This window comes from Aquarana catesbeiana, linkage group LG11 (genome assembly GCF_042186555.1).
Source record: "Aquarana catesbeiana isolate 2022-GZ linkage group LG11, ASM4218655v1, whole genome shotgun sequence".
Classification (NCBI taxonomy): Eukaryota; Metazoa; Chordata; class Amphibia; order Anura; family Ranidae; genus Aquarana; species Aquarana catesbeiana.
In genome coordinates, this window is record NC_133334.1 from 184016997 (window position 1) to 184040066 (window position 23070).

The window sequence follows — 23070 nt, forward strand, 5'->3', positions numbered from 1 at the left end:
TCCTAGCCTTCAGAAACAACAAAATTTTTCTTTTTGTATCCATACCTAGGGATCTGGCCTCTGATGCCCTAATTATTTACTTATCTCAGTTTACGATAATTTCTGCCTTCCCTCAACTGAGCATTCTGTTACCCCTGCTCCACAAAATAGAACTTGATTATCGTACCTGCTTCACGGTGCGTGCTTAGTCAATTCACATCCACACACATCTTGAATCAAAAATGTGCAAACATAAATTAATTGAAAATGTCCATACAGTGCACGTACGGGGAAATGAAATAATGAAAGTTTTAAATAGAAAAGTCCATAAGGTGAAAAAACGAATTCCAAAGTGATGAGTGATATAAATAAAATAATGTGCATTGATGGGATCTCCACCTAAGACAAACACTGCCGCTTACCGAAAGGCAATGGTCCCTTATTACAGGGCACCACGCTAAGCAGATGGCTGCAACCCCAGCCCGGGATCTCACAGGCAAGCACCAGATATCTCCACGTGTCTGGGAATCCTCACCATCAGTCACAGCAGGGTGATGTAATTACCAAGAAATAAAACACATAAAGTGCTCCACATAGCGTAAATCCTTTTTGATTTATTGAGTAAATAAGTCAAATGGACACTTACAATTGGACGGTATAAAAACAGCAAAACGGATAAGAAATCCGGCCGGCTTCGGATCAGCCCGTAGCTTCCGGGACTAGACGCACAGTGGTGATGTCAGAATGTGGCTCCTCCTCCCTACGTCGTTTCGTCACTAGGGGACGTGGTCACGGGATTCGTTTTTTCACCTTATGGACTTTTCTATTTAAAACTTTCATTATTTCATTTCCCCGTACGTGCACTGTATGGACATTTTTCAATGAATGTTTGCACGTTTTTGATGCAAGGTGTATAATCTTTGTACTTCTGAGGTATTTATGTCATTAATATTTGTAACACTCAGTGTTGCAGTTTTTATCACACTTATGTTAGCGTGACTTTATTGTTTTTTTTACAACTATTGGCCATATCTAGCCTTTCAAAGGCCTTTGGCTTTGCATTTCCTTATAGAAACCTGCTTATTCAAGTCTGTCTACATTGCGTGGATGTAGTCAGAGCCATTAGAGTGCAACTAAAAACTACTGCTTCCATTAGACAGATTCCTTTTTGTTCTTTCCGCTCCCTGCTTCAAAATCCACCATTGCATGGGTGGAAAAGGAATTGGAGCCTATGCTCAAAACAAATATCTCCTCCCTCTGTTACCTATTAGCTGTTGGAGTATCCTGGACCTCTAGTCACCAAGCCCCTATTGCTCAACTCTCTCTATCTGTTCTTCTGTTCATATGTTTGTCAAAGTTTTACCAAGTGGATGTCCAATCGTCCTCTGCAGATGCAGCTTTCAGCTGCCAAGTTCTTGCAGTGGCTCTCTGAACCGGAGGTTGACCCCTGTGTCTTGGGGCTTTTGGCATAGTTCTGTTGCCTGCCCTTGTATTCATTGCTTGGGAATGTCCCATAGTGTATGAACATGTTGCCTGTGTTCTGTACTGTATGGTTAAAGATCAGAGGATTTTTAGACTTGCCTGTAAATTCCATATCTTGGAGTAAAGGTCACAGGCCACCCTCTCTAAACTCTTGTTACTCTGCATTGCTTGCTACAAAACTGAAGACTTACAGAGTAGGGTCTGGTTATGGGGTGGGGGGCATGTCTCTCCAAAAGCTTGTCAGTGTCTAATCACATGAAGACATGAGCCTTTAACCTTTGGTGTATGTAAAGGTTGCCTGTGTCCTGTACTGTACGTTTAAGATACAGAATTTATACACTAGTCATAATTCCCCTTTGTCCATGGAATATTATACATCCCTTAATTGTCTTAACTGTGTTTATAGTAAATTATTTTATTTTCTATTGTGGATGCAAGGTCTTGAAAAGCTGTGTGGCTCCCAGTGGGAGCAAAGATCTGCAAGGAGAGCAGACAAATGAGTGTTGGTGTTTCGGGCGGAAGGGTGCATGGGGTAGGTAGCTTATTTAAAATGAGTGCAAGGAGACTATTCCCCATGAAAAGGTACCCTGAACAGATTACACATCAGAAAAAATATAAATTTTATTGATGCAGAATTTAAACACAGTTAAGTATCCAGATACAGATTGTAACAAGAACTACAAATGTAGATAATACCATACAAAGTTCACATTACACTGGTACTCAATATACTTCATGATGGAACATAGGAGTTGTAATATTCCTCAGTGCACGAACATCCTCTATATGTTTCGTGGCTCTAAACCGCTTCTTCAGGAGGAACAAAGAATACAATCTACAGATAGAATACAAATGTTAACCACCAATATATAATACATATGTGCACAAAGAAAAACAAAAAATTGGGGGAATGAATAGATAGTCGCTTAGCGATGAGGGCCTGCAGAAAGGCCAGGGGCCAAACAGCAGTGTCACCAAAACTTCCCTGTGGCGTACATGGGGGACTGGATATGTGATGGATTTACTAAGGCTCAATAGCCACTAGAGCAGTGGTTCTCAACCTTCTAGTGCCGTGACCCCTTGATTAAAATTTTCCAAGTTGTGGGGACCCCTAAAAGTAAAATTATCTTTGTAGCGTGGGTTGTCAGCACCCAAGGCAAGACAAGTAATTTGCTCCCCTCACCCGCGGACATTTAGCGCTCCCTGACTCCCTTTAATGGCAACTATAATCACAGGTAGTGTTACTCACTGTGTCACCGACTCTGTGATGTCTCATAGCAGTGAAACCTATGCTGAAATCAAGAGATAGGATCTCCTCCAGCCCCTCCCACTTCTCATTCCTCACCAGTCAGCTGACCTCTAGTCTCTGCCCCCCAGCCATGCCGTGAACTGAATGGGCGCCTGTAAAGAGGCTGAGTGGACAGCCGTGGGCTCCAGGGATAGCCCTGCTGGGAAAAAGGCTGGGAGAGAGGTGTGGGCTACAGGAACAGCCCAGGATTCAGTGACCCCTGGCAAATCATCATTCGACCCCCAGGTTGAGAACCATTTCACTAGAGGAAAAAAAATGTATACAGAATTTATATTGGTACAAAGGTATCCATATAAATAAATACAAATATTTATTTTTATGTATTTATTTATATGGATACCTTTTTTGTTCTAATATAAATCGTTTATAAAAAACTTTTCCTTTACTAAGCCTCTATTGAGGCCTAGTAAATCCATCACCTATCCAGTCCTCCATGTCCACCATAGGGAAGTTTTGGTGACGCTGCTGTTTGGCTCCTGGCCTTTTTGCAGGCCCCTATCTGTAAGCGATTATCTTTTCATTCCCCCAATTATTTGTTTTTCTTTGTGCACATATATATTATATATTGGTGGTTAATATTTATATTCTATTACTCCTATCTGTAGATTGTGTTTGTTCCTCCTGAAGAAGCGGTTTAGAGCCGCAAAATATGTAGAGGATGTTCATGCACTGAGGAATATTACAGCTCCTATGTTCCAACATGGAGTTCCAGGGTATGTATGGTTTTATCTACGTTTTGTAGTAATTGTTACAATTTGTATCTGGATTCTTCACTATGTGTTAACCATTTGCCGACCAGCCGCTGTCATTATACTGTGGCAGGTCGGCACGATCCCACGATCCCACGAACTGTCATAGCTGTACGTCGGCTCCTTTAAGCGGGATAGCAGTTGCGCGCTGCATTGCGAGGGTGCCAATGCTCGTGAGTTAGAACGCAGTTAACCCCTTAATCGCCTCCTAGTGTTAACCCCTTCCCTGCCAGTGACATTTACACAGTAATCAGTGCATTTTTATAGCACTGATCGCTGTATAATTGTCAATGGTTTCAAAAGTGTCCGATGCGTACGCCATAATGTCGCAGTCCCGATAAAAATCGCAGATCGCTGCCATTACTAGTAAAAAAAAAAAAAAAAAATTATAAAAATGCCATAAATCTATGCCCTATTTTGTAGACACTATAACTTTTGCACAAACTAATCAATATACGCTTATTGCGATTTTTATTACCAAAAATATGTAGAATACATATCGGCCTAAACTGAGGTAAAAATTCGCTTCTTTTAACCACTTGCCGACTGCCGCACACAAATATACGTCGGCAAAATGGCACAGACAGGCAAATGGGCGTACCTGTACATCCCTTTAAATTTGCCGCCTTTTACCCGCACACCGTGGGAGCGTGCCTGCGGGTCCCACAAACTCGATGTTCGCCGGCGACCCGCGACTGCGGCGAGGAGGGCCAGAACGGGAAGATGCCTATATAAACAAGGCATTTCCCTGTTCTGCCTAGCAACATGACAGGGATCTACTGCTCCCTGTCATGTTGTAGTGAGCTCACCCCCCCACAGTTAGAATCACTCCCTAGGACACACTTAACCCCTTGATCGCCCCCTAGTGTTTAACGCTTCCCTGCCAGTGTCATTTATACAGTAATCAGTGGCTATTTGTAGCTCTGATCGCTGTATAAATGACAATGGTCCCAAAATATTGTCAAAAGTGTCCGATGTGTCCGCCATAATGTCGCAAATAAAATAAAAATTGCATATCGCTGCCATTACTAGTAAAATAAATAAATAAATAAAAATGTCATAAATCTATCCCCTATTTTGTAGACGCTATAACTTTTGCGCACACCAATCAATATACACTTATTGCGATTTTTTTTTTTTTTTTAACAAAAATATGTAGAATATATATATATATCGCCCTAAACTGTGGAATAAATTATTTATTTTTTTTTTATATATATTTTTGGGGATATTTAATATAGCAAAAAAATATTGCTTTTTCTTTCAAAATTTTCGCCTTTTTTTTGTTTACAGCGCAAAAATTTAAAACCGCAGAAGCGATCAATTGCCACCAAAAGAAAGCTCTATTTGTTTTTTAAAAAAAGAACATACGTTTTTGCGTACAACGTTGCACGACCGCACAATTGTCATCTAAAGTACAGAATCACAAAAAATGCTCTGGTCAGGAAGGGGGTAAATCCTTCTGGGGCTGGAGTGGTTAAAAAAAAAAACTGGGGATTTTTTTTTTATAGCAAAAAGTACAAAATATTGTGTTTGGTGTTTTTTCTTTTTTTTTTCTTCAAAATTGACGCATTTTTTTGTTTATTTTGCAAAAAATAAAACCACAGAGATGATCAAATACCACCAAAAGAAAGCTCTATTTGTGGGAAAAAACCGGGTACAGCGTCGCACGACCGCGCAATTGTCAGTTAAAGCGACGCAGTGCCAAACCTGCAAAAAATGGCTTTGCCATTGAGCAGCCAAATCTTCCGGGGCTGAAGTGGTTATGTATCAATAAAATGTATATATTTTTTTTATCTTATGTGTAATCTGTTCAGGGTATCGGAAAAGTCCATTGCTCCCCTATTTTCCCCTTTTTTGCTTTTGAGACTTTTCGTGAGGAATAAACTCCTTGCACTCAACTATTATTGCTATTTGGATGATAGTACCCCCCAATTCTTTATCCTTTAGTTTTTTTGGAGGCCTTATTGCTATTACTATTGTTTAAAATGTTATTCTTTTAGTAGATTGCACTCCTAGACTTAACAGGTATGCGTCAAGATTAATATTTGGAAGCTTCAGTTTTTTTACTTGTTTTAAAGATGCAGGCTTTGGCTCTGTACTCTTAAAGCGGTAATTAACCCAAAACTAAAGATGTAATATATTGCAGCTTTCCAATCATTAGATATGGTTGCTGCATCTGTTTATCTTTGTCTTTATCGCTTTTTCTTTGGCTTTTCCCCTTTTGATTTTACCTGGTGATCTGGCCAGTAACACACCTCCATTGGTGAGACACACTTCTGGAGGAACGAGCACATGAGGCACAGTAGGCAGCAGCATTGTCATTTTGGGGAGGAGAGTAGTGTTAAATGTATTAGCAGATTTAGAGCCACTAACAAACTGAAGCCATACTCAAGCTCACACTTCATAAGCAGTTACAGTAAAGTTATTTTCCTTTTGAAATAAAGGTTTTAAATGAAAAAATAACAGCTGATCATTTGAATAACCCCCGCCAGCGTTAAGTGATTTGTCTAATCCATGTAAACTGATAAATTCTGCTGGAGAGTTTGTGCTGTGGAAAACAGACTTGCTGACTGGATTACCAGATGAAAATAGAGGAAAGCCTAAAAAGGAAACTAATACAGCCATCACATATAACAATTGGTAAGCTGCAATATATTAAATGTCTGCTTATGGGTGTAATACTGCTTTAAGACTAACCTACCTGTTGAAGCACTAACTTGCAATATGCACGTACACATTATGTACATAAAATATTTCTAAAACTGCTTGTTCCATGTCCGTGATGCAAAAAGTTATAAGGAGAGTGTAAGGATTACAACCCCAGAGCAAACACATTCAAAAACTAATCTGTAATGCCACCGTTATTTCTAGCTTGTCTGTTTCCTTTTAAGCAAATTTGTTACCTCTAATCTGTATGTGCATGAACATTTGGATAATTTATATGCATTTAGAAGATGCATTAGGTATGTCATTAATTAGATTTTTTTTTTTAGGTAAGCAAGCTGAAAAGACACATCCGTTCACACACTGGGGAGCGTCCTTTTCAATGCAGCCTGTGCAGCTATGCTAGCAGGGACACCTACAAACTGAAGAGGCACATGAGAACTCATTCTGGTATTTTCTTTATTTTTACTTTAACTGGTTTGACTTTAATGCAAAGTGAATCTATTCCCTGACTGCACACTTAAGTATTTACATATTTTAACCAGTTTGGCTCCAAAGCAATTTTTTTTTTATTTGTTGCACACCCGTAAAAATCTTAATTTTTGGCAAAAAATTTACTTCAACCCCTAAGACCAGTGATGGCGAACCTTGGCACCCCGGATGTTTTGGAACTACATTTCCCATGATGCTCATGCACTCTGCAGTGTAGTTGAGCATCATGGGAAATGTAGTTCCAAAACATCTGGGATGCCAAGGTTTGCTATCACTGCCCTAGACCATTCTTATTTTTCTGAACGCAGAAGCCCTCTAGAAAAAAAAAGCTGATAGTTGCAAATTTGTCACATGATATTTGCGCAACTGTTAAACGCAAATTTTCATGAAAAAAAAAATGAATTTTAGTGCAAAACACACCATGTAATATCCAATTTTGGTGAAAATATAAAAAATGAGGTTGCATCGAGTAAACGGATACCAAACATTCTATGTCTTTAAAATTGCGTACTCCCATGATATCGCCAAAAACTATGGCGAAATCACCATAGGTGATACTTTAAAAGCCTTTACAACTCACTGGTTTAGTGTTAACTAGGAGCCCTTGTGCAATAATTATTCTCACTCTGACATTTGCGGTGATATGTCACACATGTGGTGTGACCGCGGTTTACATACGTGTCCACACCCTGGGCTTGTGTTTGCACAAGTGTGCAAGGCAACCGGGGTTTCGGCCATCTTTTGTTTGTTTTATTTTTGTTTTTTTACATTTTACTAGTTTTTATTTATTTTTATTTTTTTAAACTTTATATATTTTTACCTGCTTGCTATCACAAGGGGTTAATAAACCCCTATGTGACAGCATTGGGCATGTGACAGGGCACTCTTTGTGGTGACATTAGGGGTCTAATAGACCACAGTGGAGACACTTCACGCCATCTAACCAAGCACAGATCGGCTTGGTTAGATGTGTCCCCTGGCTGTACTGGCCAGGAAATGGTGCATCTGAATAGAGCTGCACAAAGTTAAAAAAAAAATCATGATCTCCATTCACCTCCCCTGATGATCTATCCTGCAGAGTTTGCCGATTCTTTCATATAAACAAGTGGAGAGACTTTATCTGTTCACTCAGCTGTCAAAAGAAAGCATCCGGGCATTCTGCCAAGTCTTTTAACTTGAAACATTGTAACTAAGCTTCCTTCTTAGATCAAAGGGGAAGAACTTCTGTGTAAATAATCTGGACAGTCTGCCAAGTTTTTAACCACTTCCCGCCCGCCCTATAGCGGATAGACGTCCGGGAAGTGGTTCTGTTATCCTGACTGGGCGTCATATGACGTCCAGCAGGATAACATGCCGCCGTGGGTCCCCGGGGGCGCGCATCGCAGCGTTCGGTGGAGCGGTGTGTCAGCCTGACACACCGCTACACCGATCTTGGTAAAGAGCCTCCGTGTCCAATCACGGCTGATCATGCTGTCAATGGGAAGAGCCGTTGATCGGCTTTTCCTCACTCGCGTCTAACAGACGTGAGTAGAGGAGAGCCGATCGGCGGTTCTCCTGACGGGGGGGGGGGGGGTCTGCGCTGATTGTTTATCAGCGCAGCCCCCCCTCAGATCACCACACTGGACCACCAGGGATCGCCACTAGGACCACCAGGGAAGGGGCAACATGTGGATGGACAGGTATGTACCCCATGGCTATCCACATGTGCCCAATTTGCCCAATCAGTGCCCACAAATGGGCACTGATTGGCACCATTATGTTCCAGATCTGCCCAGCAATGCCCCCATTATGTTTTATGAGTGCCACCTGTCATTGCCCATCGGTGCCCACCTGTCATTGCCCATCGGTGCCTACCAGTGCCGCCTATCAGTGCCCGTTAGTGCCACCTCATTGGTGCCACCTCATCAGTGCCCGTCAGTGCCGCCGTATCAGTGCCCGTCAGTGCCGCCGTATCAGTGCCCGTCAGTGCCGCCGTATCAGTGCCCGTCAGTGCCGCCGTATCAGTGCCCATCAGTGCCGCCGTATCAGTGCCGCCGTATCCGTGCCCGTCAGTGCCGCCGTTTCCGTGCCCGTCAGTGCCGCCGTATCCGTGCCCGTCAGGGCCGCCGTATCCGTGCCCGTCAGGGCCGCCGTATCCGTGCCCGTCAGGGCCGCCGTATCCGTGCCCGTCAGGGCCGCCATATCCGTGCCCGTCAGGGCCGCCATATCAGTGCCCGTCAGGGCCGCCATATCAGTGCCCGTCAGGGCCGCCATATCAGTGCCCGTCAGGGCCGCCATATCAGTGCCCGTCAGGGCCGCCATATCAGTGCCCGTCAGGGCCGCCATATCAGTGCCTGTCAGGGCCGCCATATCAGTGCCCGTCAGGGCCGCCATATCAGTGCCCGTCAGGGCCGCCATATCAGTGCCCGTCAGTGCCGCCATATCAGTGCCCGTCATTGTAGGAGAAAACGTACTTATTTACAAAAAATTTTAACAGAAATGAAGAAAAACTTGTTTTTTTTTCCGACATTTTCTGTCTTTTTTTATTTGTTGCGCAAAAAATAAAAACCGCAGAGGTGATCAAATACCACCATAAGAAAGCTCTATTTGTGGGAACAAAATGATAAAAAAATTGTTTGGGTACAGTGTAGCATGACCGTGCAATTGTCATTCAAATTGCGACAGTGCTGAAAGCTGAAAATTGGCCTGGAGTAAGTGTAAGTGTAAGTGCAGGAAGTTTAACCACTTAAATTCTAAATCTTTTTCTGACACTTCTTTCTTAAGTTAAAATCAATATTTTTTGCTAGAAAATTACTTGTAACCTTAACCACTTGCCTACTGGGCACTTAAACCCCCCTCCTGCCCAGACCAATTTTCAGCTTTCAGTGCTCTCACACTTTGAATGACAATTACTCAGTCATGAAATACGGTACCCAAATGAATTTTTTGTCCTTTTTTTCATAGAAATAGAGCTTTCTTTTGGTGGTATTTGATCACCTCTGGGTTTTTTATTTTTGCGCTATAAATAAAAAAAGACCGAAAATTTTGAAAAAAAACGCATTTTTCTTAGTTTCTGTGATAACATTTTGCAAATTATTAATTTTTCTTTATAAATTTTGGCCACAATTTATACTGCTACATATCTTTGGTAAAAATAACCCAAATTAGTGGATATTATTTGGTCTTTGTGAAAGTTAGAGAGTCTACAGGTTATGGTGCAAATCATAAGAAATTGATAACACCTGATGTACTGGTGGCCAATCTCATTTCTTGCAATCCGAACAAGTCAGGAAAGTACAAATACCCCCCAAATGACCCCTTTTTTGAAAGTAGACATTCCAAGGTATTTAGTAAGATGCATGGTGAGGTTTTTGATGTCATTTTTTCCCACAATTCTTTGCAAAATGAAGATTTTTTTTTTTCCCCCACAAAATTGTCATTGTAATAGGTTATTTCTCTCACATGACATGTGTATACCACAAATAAAGCCCCAAAATACATTCTGCTACTCCTCCAGAGTACGGCGATACCACATGTGTGGGACTTTTTCACAGCCTGGCCACATACAGAGGCCCAACATGCAGGGAGCGCCATCAGGTGTTCTAGGAGCATAAATGACACATCTAACTTGTTGACTACCTATTACACTTTTGAAGGCCCTGGAGCACCAGGACAATGACACGTGACACTGATGACAGATGGCACTGATGACACTGACGTGGCACTGATGACAGATGGCACTGATACGTGGCACTGATGACACTGACGTGGCATTGATGACAGATGGCACTAATATGTGGCACTGATGACAGATGGCACTAATACGTGGCACTGATGACATTTGGCACTAATACGTGGCACTGATGACACTTGGCACTGATGACAGATGGCACTAATATGTGGCACTAATGACACGTGGCAGTGATGACAGATGGCACTAATACGTGGCACTCATGACAGATGGCACTAATACGTGGCACTGATGACACGTGACACTGATGACAGATGCCACTGATACGTGGCACTGGGGAGGGATGGCACTGTGGACAGATGGCACTGGGGAGGGATGGCACTGGGGACAGATGGCACTGGGGAGGGATGGCACTGGGGAGGGATGGCACTGTGGGGAGGGATGGCACTGGGGAGGGATGCCAGTGGGGAGGGATGGCACTGTGGACAGATGGCACTGGGGAGGGATGACAGTTGGGACGGATGGCACTGGGGAGGGATGGCTGTGGGGACGGATGGCACTGGCGACAGACAGTGGGGAGGGATGACAGGAGACACTGACGACTTTTTTTAGTTTTTTTTTTTCCCCCCACTCACCGCTGCAGCGGTTCGCTCTCCCTCCTCACACGCTGTCTCTGTGTGAGGAGGGAGAGTCGGCGATGAGAGAGGATCTCATATGTTTACTTATGAGATCCTCTCTCATTGGCACCGCCGATTGCACTGTAAATGGCCGCTGTCATTGGCCGTTTACGGCGATCTGTGACTGGCTGTGTCCGAGGGACACGGCCAGCACAGAACTTCCGCGATGCGCGCCCGCGGGAGCGCGCATTGCAGAAGTAAACAGCTGGACGTCCAGGGACGTCCACCCAGCAGATAGCGTCCGCGCTGCAGCCGTCTTTCGGCTATAGCGCGGGCGCGAAGTGGTTAAACATTATATATATTTTAGCAGGGACCCTAGGGAATAAAATGGCAATTGCTGCAATATTTTATGTCACACTGTATTTGTCCAGTAGTCTTTCAAATGCAATTTTTTTGGGGAAAAAATACACTTCAATGAATAAAAAAAAGACGAAACAGTAAAGTTAGCCCAATTTTTTGTTTTAATGTGAAAGATGATGTTACGCCGTGAGAATCGTGATCTATCTTCTAAGCCAAAAAAATTGTGATTCTCATTTTAGCCAGAATCGTGCAGCTCTACATCGGAAACCGGACGTGACATTACTTCCGGTTTCATTGTTTGCATTTAAGTTCAAGGCATGCATTAACCTCTGTCTCGCTGCAATCTCTCTTCCCTAGCCAGTGGCTGTGTACCTGTGCATTGGTAATAGGAAAGCTGAACTGGTTAACCAAGCAGTAAAAGCACCTTAAAGCAAGGCCACATTTGCCTCCTAACTATAGGCATCATGGAGAGGCAAATAAGTTTGACTTTTCTCTAATCTTCCTGGATAGCTACCCGAGAGATGATTGGCTCCACCTTCAACAGGAAACAATCATAAGAGGTCTCTCCCACATCCCTTGTCTTCGGTTGTATTTCTGAATGTCCATCAAAATGTTTGTTTTGCTGGGTCTGGCAATTGTTATCACCCCATCCTTTCCTTAGTATAGTCAAGTCCCAGTCTCTTAGCGCTGGCCTGCCTCTTTGCCTGAGGGTTTCTTTTCTGCTAAGCTGGACCATGTCCCTTCGTTGGGGTCAACTCCGGTGGCATGCTGGCTTTTCCTCTGCATGTTTCTTTTCCATGGCTTAGCAGAACCGGTCTCCCTGCATTCCAACCATGAATGAAGAAGGGGATATGTTTACTAGTAAGATCTTGATTTTCCTTAGCTACTGGATCTTTGCAATCAGAGGTGTTCTGGAAATTATAAGCTTCTCCCTATAAGCAAATTATTTCTTTGTGCTTAAAAGCACAAAAACAGCTCTCTTATAAAAGCGCGCTTGTATTTCTCCAAGTGGGAAAGTGCGCTTGTATTTCTCCAAGTAACACGGATGCTGGTATCACCTTGAGTTTAGCAGGATCCTTGAGATAATAGCCAGCTTCTTTTATTTATACTATAAACATGAATAACAAAGGAAGGTGGTGGCTTCAGAATCAGCCAATCAGACACTTGTATTCTTTCAAAAGAACCAATCACACACGTATATATTTAAAGAGAAATACAGTAGTGACATGTGCATATGGTCATGTGCAGGGCCATGCGGCAAGCGTCTTTGTGAGACAGACACAATTTGAACACTACTTACATGGCTCTGTACATGATCGTGTGCACATTACAACTGCTACCAATGACGCAAGCCATACTCTATCATGGCTCAGGGGGCCATAATTTTGTATGGTTATGCTATCGTTCCTATGTATGCAGATCTGCTTACTTAGGAGTTTAGATGTGGTTGCCATGGAGTGGCCAGTCCCTTGGTGAGGCATAAACAAACATCCTTAAAAGAAGAAACAGATCTGCCGTGTGCGCGGGAAGATTTCCGCAGCCATTAGTCTTCTACCAATGTCTGTATGTGCGAATATGCTCACATGAGCGTATTACAGCAAAACTGACACTGACAACATACATTAATAAAAATTTCCACAACAGAGGTAAACTTAGACCTTTTGTGTGCATGCTGGGGTTTGCCTGGGAAGGGTTTTTGACTGTTCTTTTCTACCTCCTCATGGCTCAGTGTCTAGCCTGCTTAGGGCATTCAAGTGAGAGCTAACAAACTCATTGACTATATACTAATTGTGATTTTAAAAGGTACAAATGTGAGAAATTAACCTTTTTAGTTGCCATTTTAACCGGTGTGTGCCATCTTCTGTATCTGTACCAAGGCCAAACATTCCAGGATATGTAAACTTTTTATCAGAGCCATTTGTGTGACAGTTTTTTGGCATGATCAGTCATATTTTCAATATTGATGCCAACATTTCACAGTTTCTGCCAGGGGATGCAAAATTGTGAGCTCAACTGTATGCGGGTGCGACTGGCGTATGCATCAACTCCCACTGCCTATAAAAGTGATATCGTGGCAAATCTGCTGCTGGGACCACTTTTATATGAAGACTGAAAAAATTATACAAGGCTTATTGCATCTAGCTGCTGCCATAACCCCAGTATTTAATGTCAAAAACATGACGTGCATTTAGTTAGGTGGTTCTGTTATCCGGACTTGGCGTCATATGACGTCCAGCAGGATAACATGGTGACACGCGCCCGCGCAACACACCGCATCTCCGATCGTGGTAAGAAGCCTCTGACAGAGGCTTCTTACCACGTATTCAGCTGTGACCAATCACAGCTGATCATCGCGAGAACCAGGAAGTGCCGGTAAACGGCATTCCTCGGTTCTGGCTGACGGAGAGTCAATCGGCGGCTCTTCCTGTCAAAGGGGGGGTCTGTACTGATGATCAGCACACTGATTTTCAGCACAGCCCCCATCAAATGTACCTATAAGCTGCCAATCTGTGCCCAGTCAGTGCCCCATCATAACCCCCTGTCAGTGCCCAATAAAGTTCCAATCTGTGTCCATCTCAGTGCTCAGCATTAGTGCCCATCGGTGCCGCCTGTCAGTGCCCATCGGTGCCGCCTCATCAGTGCCTGTCAGTGAAGGAGAAAACAAAATTTTACAACAAACGAATAAACTTTTTTTTTTTTCAAAAATGTCGGTGTTTTTTAGTTTAGCAAAAAATAAAAACCACAGAGTTGATCAAATACCACCAAAAGAAAGCTCTATTTGTGGGAAGAAAATGATAAAAATTTAGTTTGGGTACTGTGTTGTATGACCACACAATTGTCATATAACGTGCAACAGCACTGAAAGCTCAAAATTGTCCTGGGCAGGAAGGGGCAAAAGTGCCTGGTATTGAAGTGGTTAAAGGACACAGCCATTTTTCATGACGGATGGTTTGCTATCACCACCTACAGGAGCAAAACACTAGTTGCATCTAAAGTAAAAGCATACCCAGGGACAACCCAATGGATGTGGCCAAACCCCCATCTGCAGCTAGGAGATCAGTTAATAGCTGGCAGCATAGGAAATACACACAGACACAGCCAAAGTGTGGTTGCTGTCTTACAAAGAACTGCAATGCTGCCTTTCAATGAGTGAATAAATTCATAGAATATTAATCAAAGTACATAAATATATGTAACTCAAAACACAAATAAAAAATTAATTCAAAATTCATTATTAGTTGAAAGTGCTAAGTAAAGTCGAAAATTCAACGGTGAAAAGTTCAACCCAATAAGGTGCTTAACACCTTCCCGCTCGGCCTATAGCAGATTGATGGCTGAGTGGGTCCTTTCTCCTGAGTGAAGGTCATATACGGCTGAGTCCACCAGGCACAGCCGATGACTGATCAGTGTACCTGCTCGCTCCCGTTACCATGTGACCAATCACAGCAGATCACATGACAGTTGTAAACCATGGAGGGCTTTCTTTCTTGCCAGCTGTGATTGGTGAATGTGATTTACATTGTACACACGTTCGATCACAGCCCACCTGTACTATGTGATTGGCTGTAGCCAATCACAGCTAATCATAACCAAACTGAATGAATCCGTTTCATTTAGTAAGATGCTTGCTTACAGCAATGAAATCACTGCTATAAGCAATCATAATGTGTGTAAAGGGGGGAAAAAAAAAATCTGGATCACTTCCTCAGAATAGTACAATGTTACTATGGTAACATATTGCTTTGGCCACAATGTAAAAAAAAAAAGTAGAAAAAATGTAAAATTTTTATTTTTCTTTTTTCTTTCTTACTGTCTTCAGTCAGTATCCCTGATTACCGCCTCACCAGTTGTATGATGACGCTGTCCTGCACTGGTGACAGTATGTAAAAAACAAATCAAAATGCGGGCCTCAAGCAATGAAATGGGTCATCAGTACATCGGGACTGATTTTCAGGTATACGCTCACCGGCCACTTGAGTACACCTGTTCAATTGCTTGGTAACACAAATTGCTAATCCGCCAATCACATGGCAGCAACTCAATGCATTTAGGCGTCTAGACGTGGTGAAGACAACTTGCTGAAGTTCAAACCAAGCATCAGAGTAGGGAAGAAAGGGGATTTATGTGACTCTTTGTACAAGGCATGGTTGCTGGTGCCAGATGGGTTGTTCTGAGTATTTCAAAAACTGCTGATCTACTGGGATTTTCATGCTTAACCATCTCTAGGGTTTACAGAGAATGGTCTAAAATGGAGACAATATCCAGTTGTGTGGACAAAAATGTGTTGTCAGAGGAAAAGGGGCAGACTGGTTTGAGATGATAGGCAACAGTAACTCAACCACTCATAAAAACCAAGGTATGCATAATGCCATCTCTGAACGCACATCACATTGAAGCATAGATGGGCTACAGCAACAGAGGACCACACCGGGTGCCACCCCTGTCAGCTTAGAACAGGTATCTGAGGCTACAATTCAAACAGGCTCACCAAAATTAGACAATAAAAGGAAAAAGGTTCTGAGGAAAGGGGCATGACCCCAAAATGCGTCGGCTGTCCAACCAATGGTTCCGAGGACAACACCATTGCGTTCCAACTGGAGCACACTTGTTTAGCTTGATGTTTTTATTCCGCATGTGAGTATTTATTTGTGTATGTAGATGTAATAAAATTAATAATGGTAATGCACGAGGTGGTTGCTCCCTCCTGTGTGTTTTTTTGCAATTGGAAAAAGGTTGCCTGGTCTGTGTCTCGATTTTCTGCTGCTGGATCAGAATCTGGTGTAAACATGAAAGCCTGGATCCATCCTACCTTGTGTCAATGGTTCAAACTGGTGGTGGTAGTATAATGGTGTGAGGGGATATTTTCTTGTCACACCTTGGGCCCCTTCGTACCAATTGAACATTGTTTAACTGCTTCCCGACCGCCTCACGCAGATATACTGTGGCAGAAGGACACGTACAGGTAGATTAACGTACCTGTACATCGCCCTTTAAGAGGCGGCTTGAGCGCCCGCCGGGTGCTCCGTGAGCGTGAGGAAGAACGGGGAAATGCTAATGTAAACAAGCATTTCCCCGTTCTGCCTAATGACACTGACCACAGCTCCCTGTAATCGGGAGCGGTGATCAGTGTCGCATCACACATAGCCCATCCCCCCCCCCCCCCCCCCCACAGTTAGAATCACTGCCTAGGACACACTTAACCCCTACAGCTCCACCTAGTGGTTAACCCCTTCACTGCCAGTCACATTTACACAGTAATCAATGCATTTTTAATCACACTGATCGCTGTATAAATGTGAATGGTCCCAAAATAGCGCCAAAAGTGTCCGCCATAATGACGCAGTCACGATAAAAATCACTGATCGCTGCCATTACTAGTAAAAAAAAAAATAAATAAAAATGCCTTAAAACCATCCTCTATTTTGTCGACGCTATAACTTTTGTGCAAACCAATCAATAAACGCTTATTGCGATTTTTTTTTTTTTTTTTTTTTTTTACCAAAAATATGTAGAAGAATACGTATCGGCCTAAACTGAGGGAAAAAAAATATATATTTTTGGGGGTTATTATAGCAAAAAGTAAAAAAAATAGCTTTTTTATTCAAAATTGTCGCTTTTTTTGTTTATAGCGCAAAAGATAAAAACCGCAGAGGTGATCAAATTCCACCAAAAGAAAGCTCTATTTGTGGGGAAAAAAAGGACGTCAACTTTGTTTGGGAGCCACGTCGCACGACCACGCAATTGTCAGTTAAAGCAAAGCAGTGCCGAATCGCAAAAAATGCTCTAATCTTTGGCCAGCCAAATGGTCCGGGGCTTAAGTGATTAAACGACACGGTTTTAGTATTGGGAATATTTTTGCTGACCATCTCCATCCCTTTGACTGCAGTGTACCCATCTTCTGATGGTTACTTCCAGCAGGATTGTGCACCATGTCACAAAAGCTCAAATCATCTGAAACTGGTTTCTTAACCACTTCCCGACCGCCGCACGACTATGTACGTCCTAAGTTTGAACGGGGATATCGTTGTTATGGCAGCAGCTAGCTGCCATAACCCCGGTATCCCCGTTTTCGTGCGGCGGCCGGCTTTCAGATAAAAGTGGTCCCTGCGGCGGATTCGCCGCGAGATCACTTTTATCGGTGGCGGGAGAGGGCTCCCCTCCCGCCGCGATCCGGTGCCCTCCACCACTTACCGGAGCCGTCGGTAGCGGCAGAGGCGATCGCCTCCTGTTCTCTGGTGTGTCTGGAGACGAGTGAGGCCAAGATGGCGCTCACTCGTCTCCATGACACTGCTGGGCGGAAGCGACGTCAAAACGTCACTTCCGTCCACGCCTCTTAAAGGCATATTTTTTCAAATGTCATTTTTCTAAATGACTTTTTTTTTTTTTTTATTGCATTTTAGTGTAAATATGAGATCTGAGGTCTTTTTGACCCCAGATCTCATATTTAAGAGGTCCTGCCATGCTTTTTTCTATTACAAGGGATGTTTACATTCCTTGTAATAGGAATAAAAGTGACACAATTTTTTTTTTTTTTAACAGTGTAAAAATTAATAAAATATTGTAAAATAAATAATAAAAACAAAAAAAAAAATTTTTAAAACCCCCCTGCCCTGTCCCGACGAGCTCGCGCGCAGAAGCGAACGCATACGCGAGTAGCGCCCGCATATGAAAACGGTGGTCAAACCACACATGTGAGGTATCACAGCGACCGGTAGAGCGAGAGCAATAATTCTAGCCCTAGACCTCCTCTGTAGCGCAAAATATGCAACCTGTAGAATTTTTTAAACGTCGCCTATGGAGATTTTTGAGGGTAAAAGTTTGACGCCATTCCACGAGCGGGCGCAATTTTCAAGCATGACATGTTGGGTATCAATTTACTTGGTGTAACATTATATTTCACAATATAAAAAAAATTGTGATAACTTTACTGTTGTTTTATTTTTTTATTCAAAAAAGTGAATTTTTTCCAAAAAAAGTGCGCTTATAAGACCGCTGCGCAAATACGGTGCAAAAAAAAAGTATTGCAATGACCGCCATTGTATTCTCTAGGGTGTTAGAAGAAAAACCATATATAATGTTTGGGGGTTCTAAGTAATTTTCTAGCAGAAAAACCTGTTTTAAACATGTAAACACCTAAAATCCAAAACGAGGCTGGTCCTTAAGTGGTTAAACATGACAATGAGTTCACTGTACTCCAATGGTCTTCACAATCACCAGATCTCAATCCAATAGAGCGCCTTTGGGATGTGGTGGAATAGAAGATTTGCATCATGGATGTGCAGACGACAAATCTGCAGCAACTATCATGTCAATATGGAGCAAAATCTGAGGCATGTTTCCAGCACCTTGTTGAATCTATGCCAAGAATTAAAGTGATTGTAAACGATCATCTTGTAAAACAACCAATTCTGTTTTAAAAAGAAATTAAAAGTAAAACATTTTTGTATACGTATAAAAAAAAAACAAAACAAAAAAAACCAAAAACATACCACTTTTTCCCTTTTTATTTAACCACTTCAGCCCCGGAAGGATTTACCCCCTTCCTGACCAGAGCGCTTTTTACAATTTGGCACTGCGTTGCTTTAACTGCTAATTGCACAGTCATGGAATGCTGTACCCAAACGAAATTTGCGTCCTTTTCTTCCCACAAATAGAGCTTTCTTTTGATGGTATTTGATCACCTCTGCGGTTTTTATTTTTTGGGCTATAAACGTAAAAAGATCGAAAATTTTGGAAAAAAATGATATTTTCAACTTTTTGTTATAAAACAAAATCCAATAAACTCAAACTTAGTCATACATTTAGGCCAAAATGTATTCGACCACATGTCCTTGGTAAAAAAAAATGTCAATACGCGTATATTTATTGGTTTGCGCAAAAGTTATAGTGTTTACAAACTAGGGTACATTTTCTGGAATTTACACAGCTTTTAGTTTGACTACCTATCTAATTTCTTGAGGTGCTAAAATGGCAGGACAGTACAAACCCCCCCCCCCAAATTACCCCATTTTGGAAAGTAGACACCCCAAGAAAATTGCTGAGAGGCATGTTAAGCCCATTGAATATTAAATTTTTTTGTCCCAAGTGTTTGAATAATGATAAATAAAAATAAAAAAATGTTTACAAAAAGTTGTCACTAAATGATATATTGCTCACACATGCCATGGTTATATGTTGAATTGCGCCCCAAAATACATTTAGCTGCTTCTCCTGAGTATGGGGATACCACATGTGTGGGACTTTTTGGGAGCCTAGCCGCATATGGGGCCCCGAAAACTAAGCACCGCCTTCAGGCTTTCGAAGGGCATACATTTTTGATTTCACTCCTCACTACCTATCACAGTTTTGAAGGCCATAAAATGCCAAGATGGCACAAAACCCCCCCGAATGACCCCATTTTGGAAAGTAGACACCCCAAGCTATTTGTTGAGAGGCATGTTGAGTCCATGGAATATTTTATATTTTGACATAAGTTGCGGGAAAATGACAAACTTATTTTTTTTTTTTTTTGCACAAAGTTGTCACTAAATGATATATTGCTCAAACATGCCATGAGCATATGTGGAATTACACCCCAAAATACATTGTTGCTTCTCCTGAGTACAGGGATACCACATGTTGTGGGACTTTTTGGGAGCCTAGCCGCGTATGGGGCTTCAAAAACCAAGCACTGCCTTCAGGATTTCTAAGGGCGTACATTTTTGATTTCACTCCTCACTACCTATCACAGTTTCGTACGCCATAAAATGCCAAGATAGCACAAAACCCCCCAAATGACCCCATTTTGGAAAGTAGACACCCCAAGCTATTTGCTGAGAGGCATGGTGAGTATTTTGCAGCTCTCATTTGTTTTTGAAAATGAAGACCGACAAGAAAAATTACATTTTTTTTTTTTCTTTTTTCAATTTTCAAAACTTTGTGAGAAAAAGTGAGGTCTGCAAAATACTCGCCATACCTCTCAGCAAATAGCTTGGGGTATATACTTTCCAAAATGGGGTCATTGGGGGGGGTTGTGCCATCTGGGCATTCCATGGCCTCCGAAACTGTGATAGGCAGTAAAGAGTGAAATCAGAAGTTTACACCCTTAGAAAGCCTGAAGGCGGTGCTTGGTTTTCGGGGTCACGTACGCAGCTAGGCTTCCAAAAAGTCTCACACATGTGGTATCCCCGAACTCAGGAGAAGCAACAATGTATTTTGGGGTGTAATTTCACATATTCCCATGGCATGTTTGAGCAATATATCATTTAGTGACAACTTTGTGCAAAAAAAAAAAAAAAAAATTGTCTTTTTCCCGCAACTTGTGTCACATAATAAATATTCCATGGACTCCACATGCCTCTCAGCAAATAGCTTGGGGTTTCTACTTTCCAAAATGGGGTCATTTGGTGGGGGGTTTGAACTGTCCTGGCATTTTATGCACAACATTTAGAAGCTTATGTCACACATCACCCACTCTTCTATCCACTTGAAGACAAAGCCCTTTCTGACACTTTTTGTTTACATGAAAAAATTTATTTTTTGCAAGAAAATTACTTTGACCCCCCCAAACATTATATATTTTTTGTTTACAGCAAAGGCCCTACAGATTAAAATGGTGGGTGTTAAATTTTTTTTTTTCACACAGTATTTGCGCAGCGATTTTTCAAACGCATTTTTTTGGGGAAAAAAACACACTTTTTAAAATTTGAATGTACTAAAACACACTATATTTCCCAAATGTTTGATGAAATAAAGATGATCTTAGGCCGAGTACATGGCTATCAAACACGACATACTTTAAAATTGCGCACAAACGTGCAGTGGCGACAAACTAGATACATTTTTAAAAGCCTTTACAGGTTACCACTTTAGATTTACAGAGGAGGTCTACTGCTTAAAATTACTGCCCTCGATCTGACCTTCGCGGTGATACCTCACATGCATGGTGCAATTGCTGTTTACATTTAACGCCAGACCTATGCTTGCGTTCGCCTTTGCGCGAGAGTGGGGGGGGCAGGGGTGCTTTTTTTTTTTTTTTTTCTTCTTTTTTTTTGCTTTATCTGGTTTTTAAACTGTTCCTTTCATATTTTTTTTTTTTTTTTTTTTAGCATTTTTATTGTTATCTCAGGGAATGTAAATATCCCCTATGGTAGCAATAGGTAATGACAGGTACTCTTTTTTTAAATTGGGGTCTATTAGACTCTCTAGATCTCTGCTCTGCCCTCAAAGCATCTGACCACACCAAGATCTGTGTGATAACATGCTTTCCCAATTTCCCAATGGCGCTGTTTACATCCGGCGAAATTGAAGTCATAAAATGCTCGTAGCTTCAGGTTTCTTAGGCCATAGAGATGATTGGAGCCATTCTGGTCTCTGATCAGCTCTATGGTCAGCTGGCCGAATCAACGGCTGCATTCTCAGGTTCCCTGTTGGGACAGGAGAGCCAGAGAAAAACATGGAAGATGGTGGGGGGGGGGGCGCATTCCCTCCTACTGCTTGTAAAAGCAGTCTAGAGGCTAATTAGCTGCTAGGATTGCCTTTACATGAAAGCCGACCGCTGGCTGAAAAGAATGATACCTAAACCTGCAGGCATCATTCTGGTATAACCACTTAAAGTCCAGCAACATACCAGTACGTTGCTGGTCTTTGTTGGGCATATATTGTACACTCTTTTTTCATGCAGCCTGTGGGCTGAACGAAAAAGAAAGATTGATTGGTGGGTATGCCCACCATTAGAATACCTCCCTTCATCCATCCACTTCTAATGATGGGCATATATGCATCGTTTATATATGCCGAAGCATGGGGGCATCCTCCCGCAAAAGGTAGGAGCAAATCGCTCTTCCGCGCACTGCTGCCCCCACGCTTCGGCATATATGCACTGGTGGTGAAATCACCTCTGACAGCGCTGGAGTCATGGCTTTATGTATCGTGGGAGCAAACGCTGTTGCTGTCAAGATAAATAAATCCGCACTGCAGCTTGAATGGTGTACCTGAAAACCAAAAAAATGGTTAATAAAACACAGTAAACTATAAAAAAAAAAATTACATACCTGAAAAGCAAACATGATAAAACATAACAATAAAACATTGCAGAATAGAATACAGTAAAAAAGAGCAGAACAATAGAGAGAGAATAGAGAGAGAGAGAACAATAAAACGACAACTATTTTTTTTTTTTTTTATTATATTTTTTTTGTGTTTTTTTTTTTACCTTTTTTTTTATAACTAACTTTTATAACTGTAACGGTTCCAGGTTTGGGTCTCTCAGAATGCGATGGCATCTTGGGAGACCCTGTGAAAGTGTGTCCTAGTCTGTGCAATGGTAGCGCTCAAAATATTCACCAGTGCAAAGACCAGGATTGTCAGGACAGGAGGGACAATAATAGCTGGTGTCACACCTATATCCATGCTTTCTGCAGACACGACATTTTCTTTGAGGGGCTCGTTGGGTAGGGGTACTCGGGAGGACATAAGGAAAATGCCTCCCATGCCGCCGGCTTACTGCATCTGGTTGGGGAAGGTGAGGTTGAGCACCGTCTGGATACAGACGGTATCTGACAATCTCTTCTTCAAATTTAAGGAAGGATCCAGTCTGTCCTGAAGCTCTGTATAGCACATGAGCGTTCAGCAAAGCCAAATTAAATAAGTATACAGACACTTTTTTGTACCAGCGTCTGGCCTTACGGGCAACTAGGTACGGCGCCAACAACTGGTCGTTGAGGTCCACCCCTCCCATATTTTGGTTATATTCGTGGACACAGA

The 23070-nt window shown here is 42.2% G+C and overlaps 1 protein-coding gene across 2 annotated transcripts in view; it reads left to right on the plus strand.

The window, feature by feature from the left end:
• CTCF (CCCTC-binding factor) overlaps window positions 1–23070 on the plus strand; it is a 445740-nt gene that overhangs the window by 226332 nt on the left and 196338 nt on the right. For both annotated transcript variants that reach the window (XM_073605105.1, XM_073605104.1), the window contains exon 5: window positions 6516–6636. In XM_073605105.1, the coding sequence (XP_073461206.1) occupies window positions 6516–6636 (121 nt within the window). The remainder of the gene's footprint in view (window positions 1–6515; window positions 6637–23070) is intronic.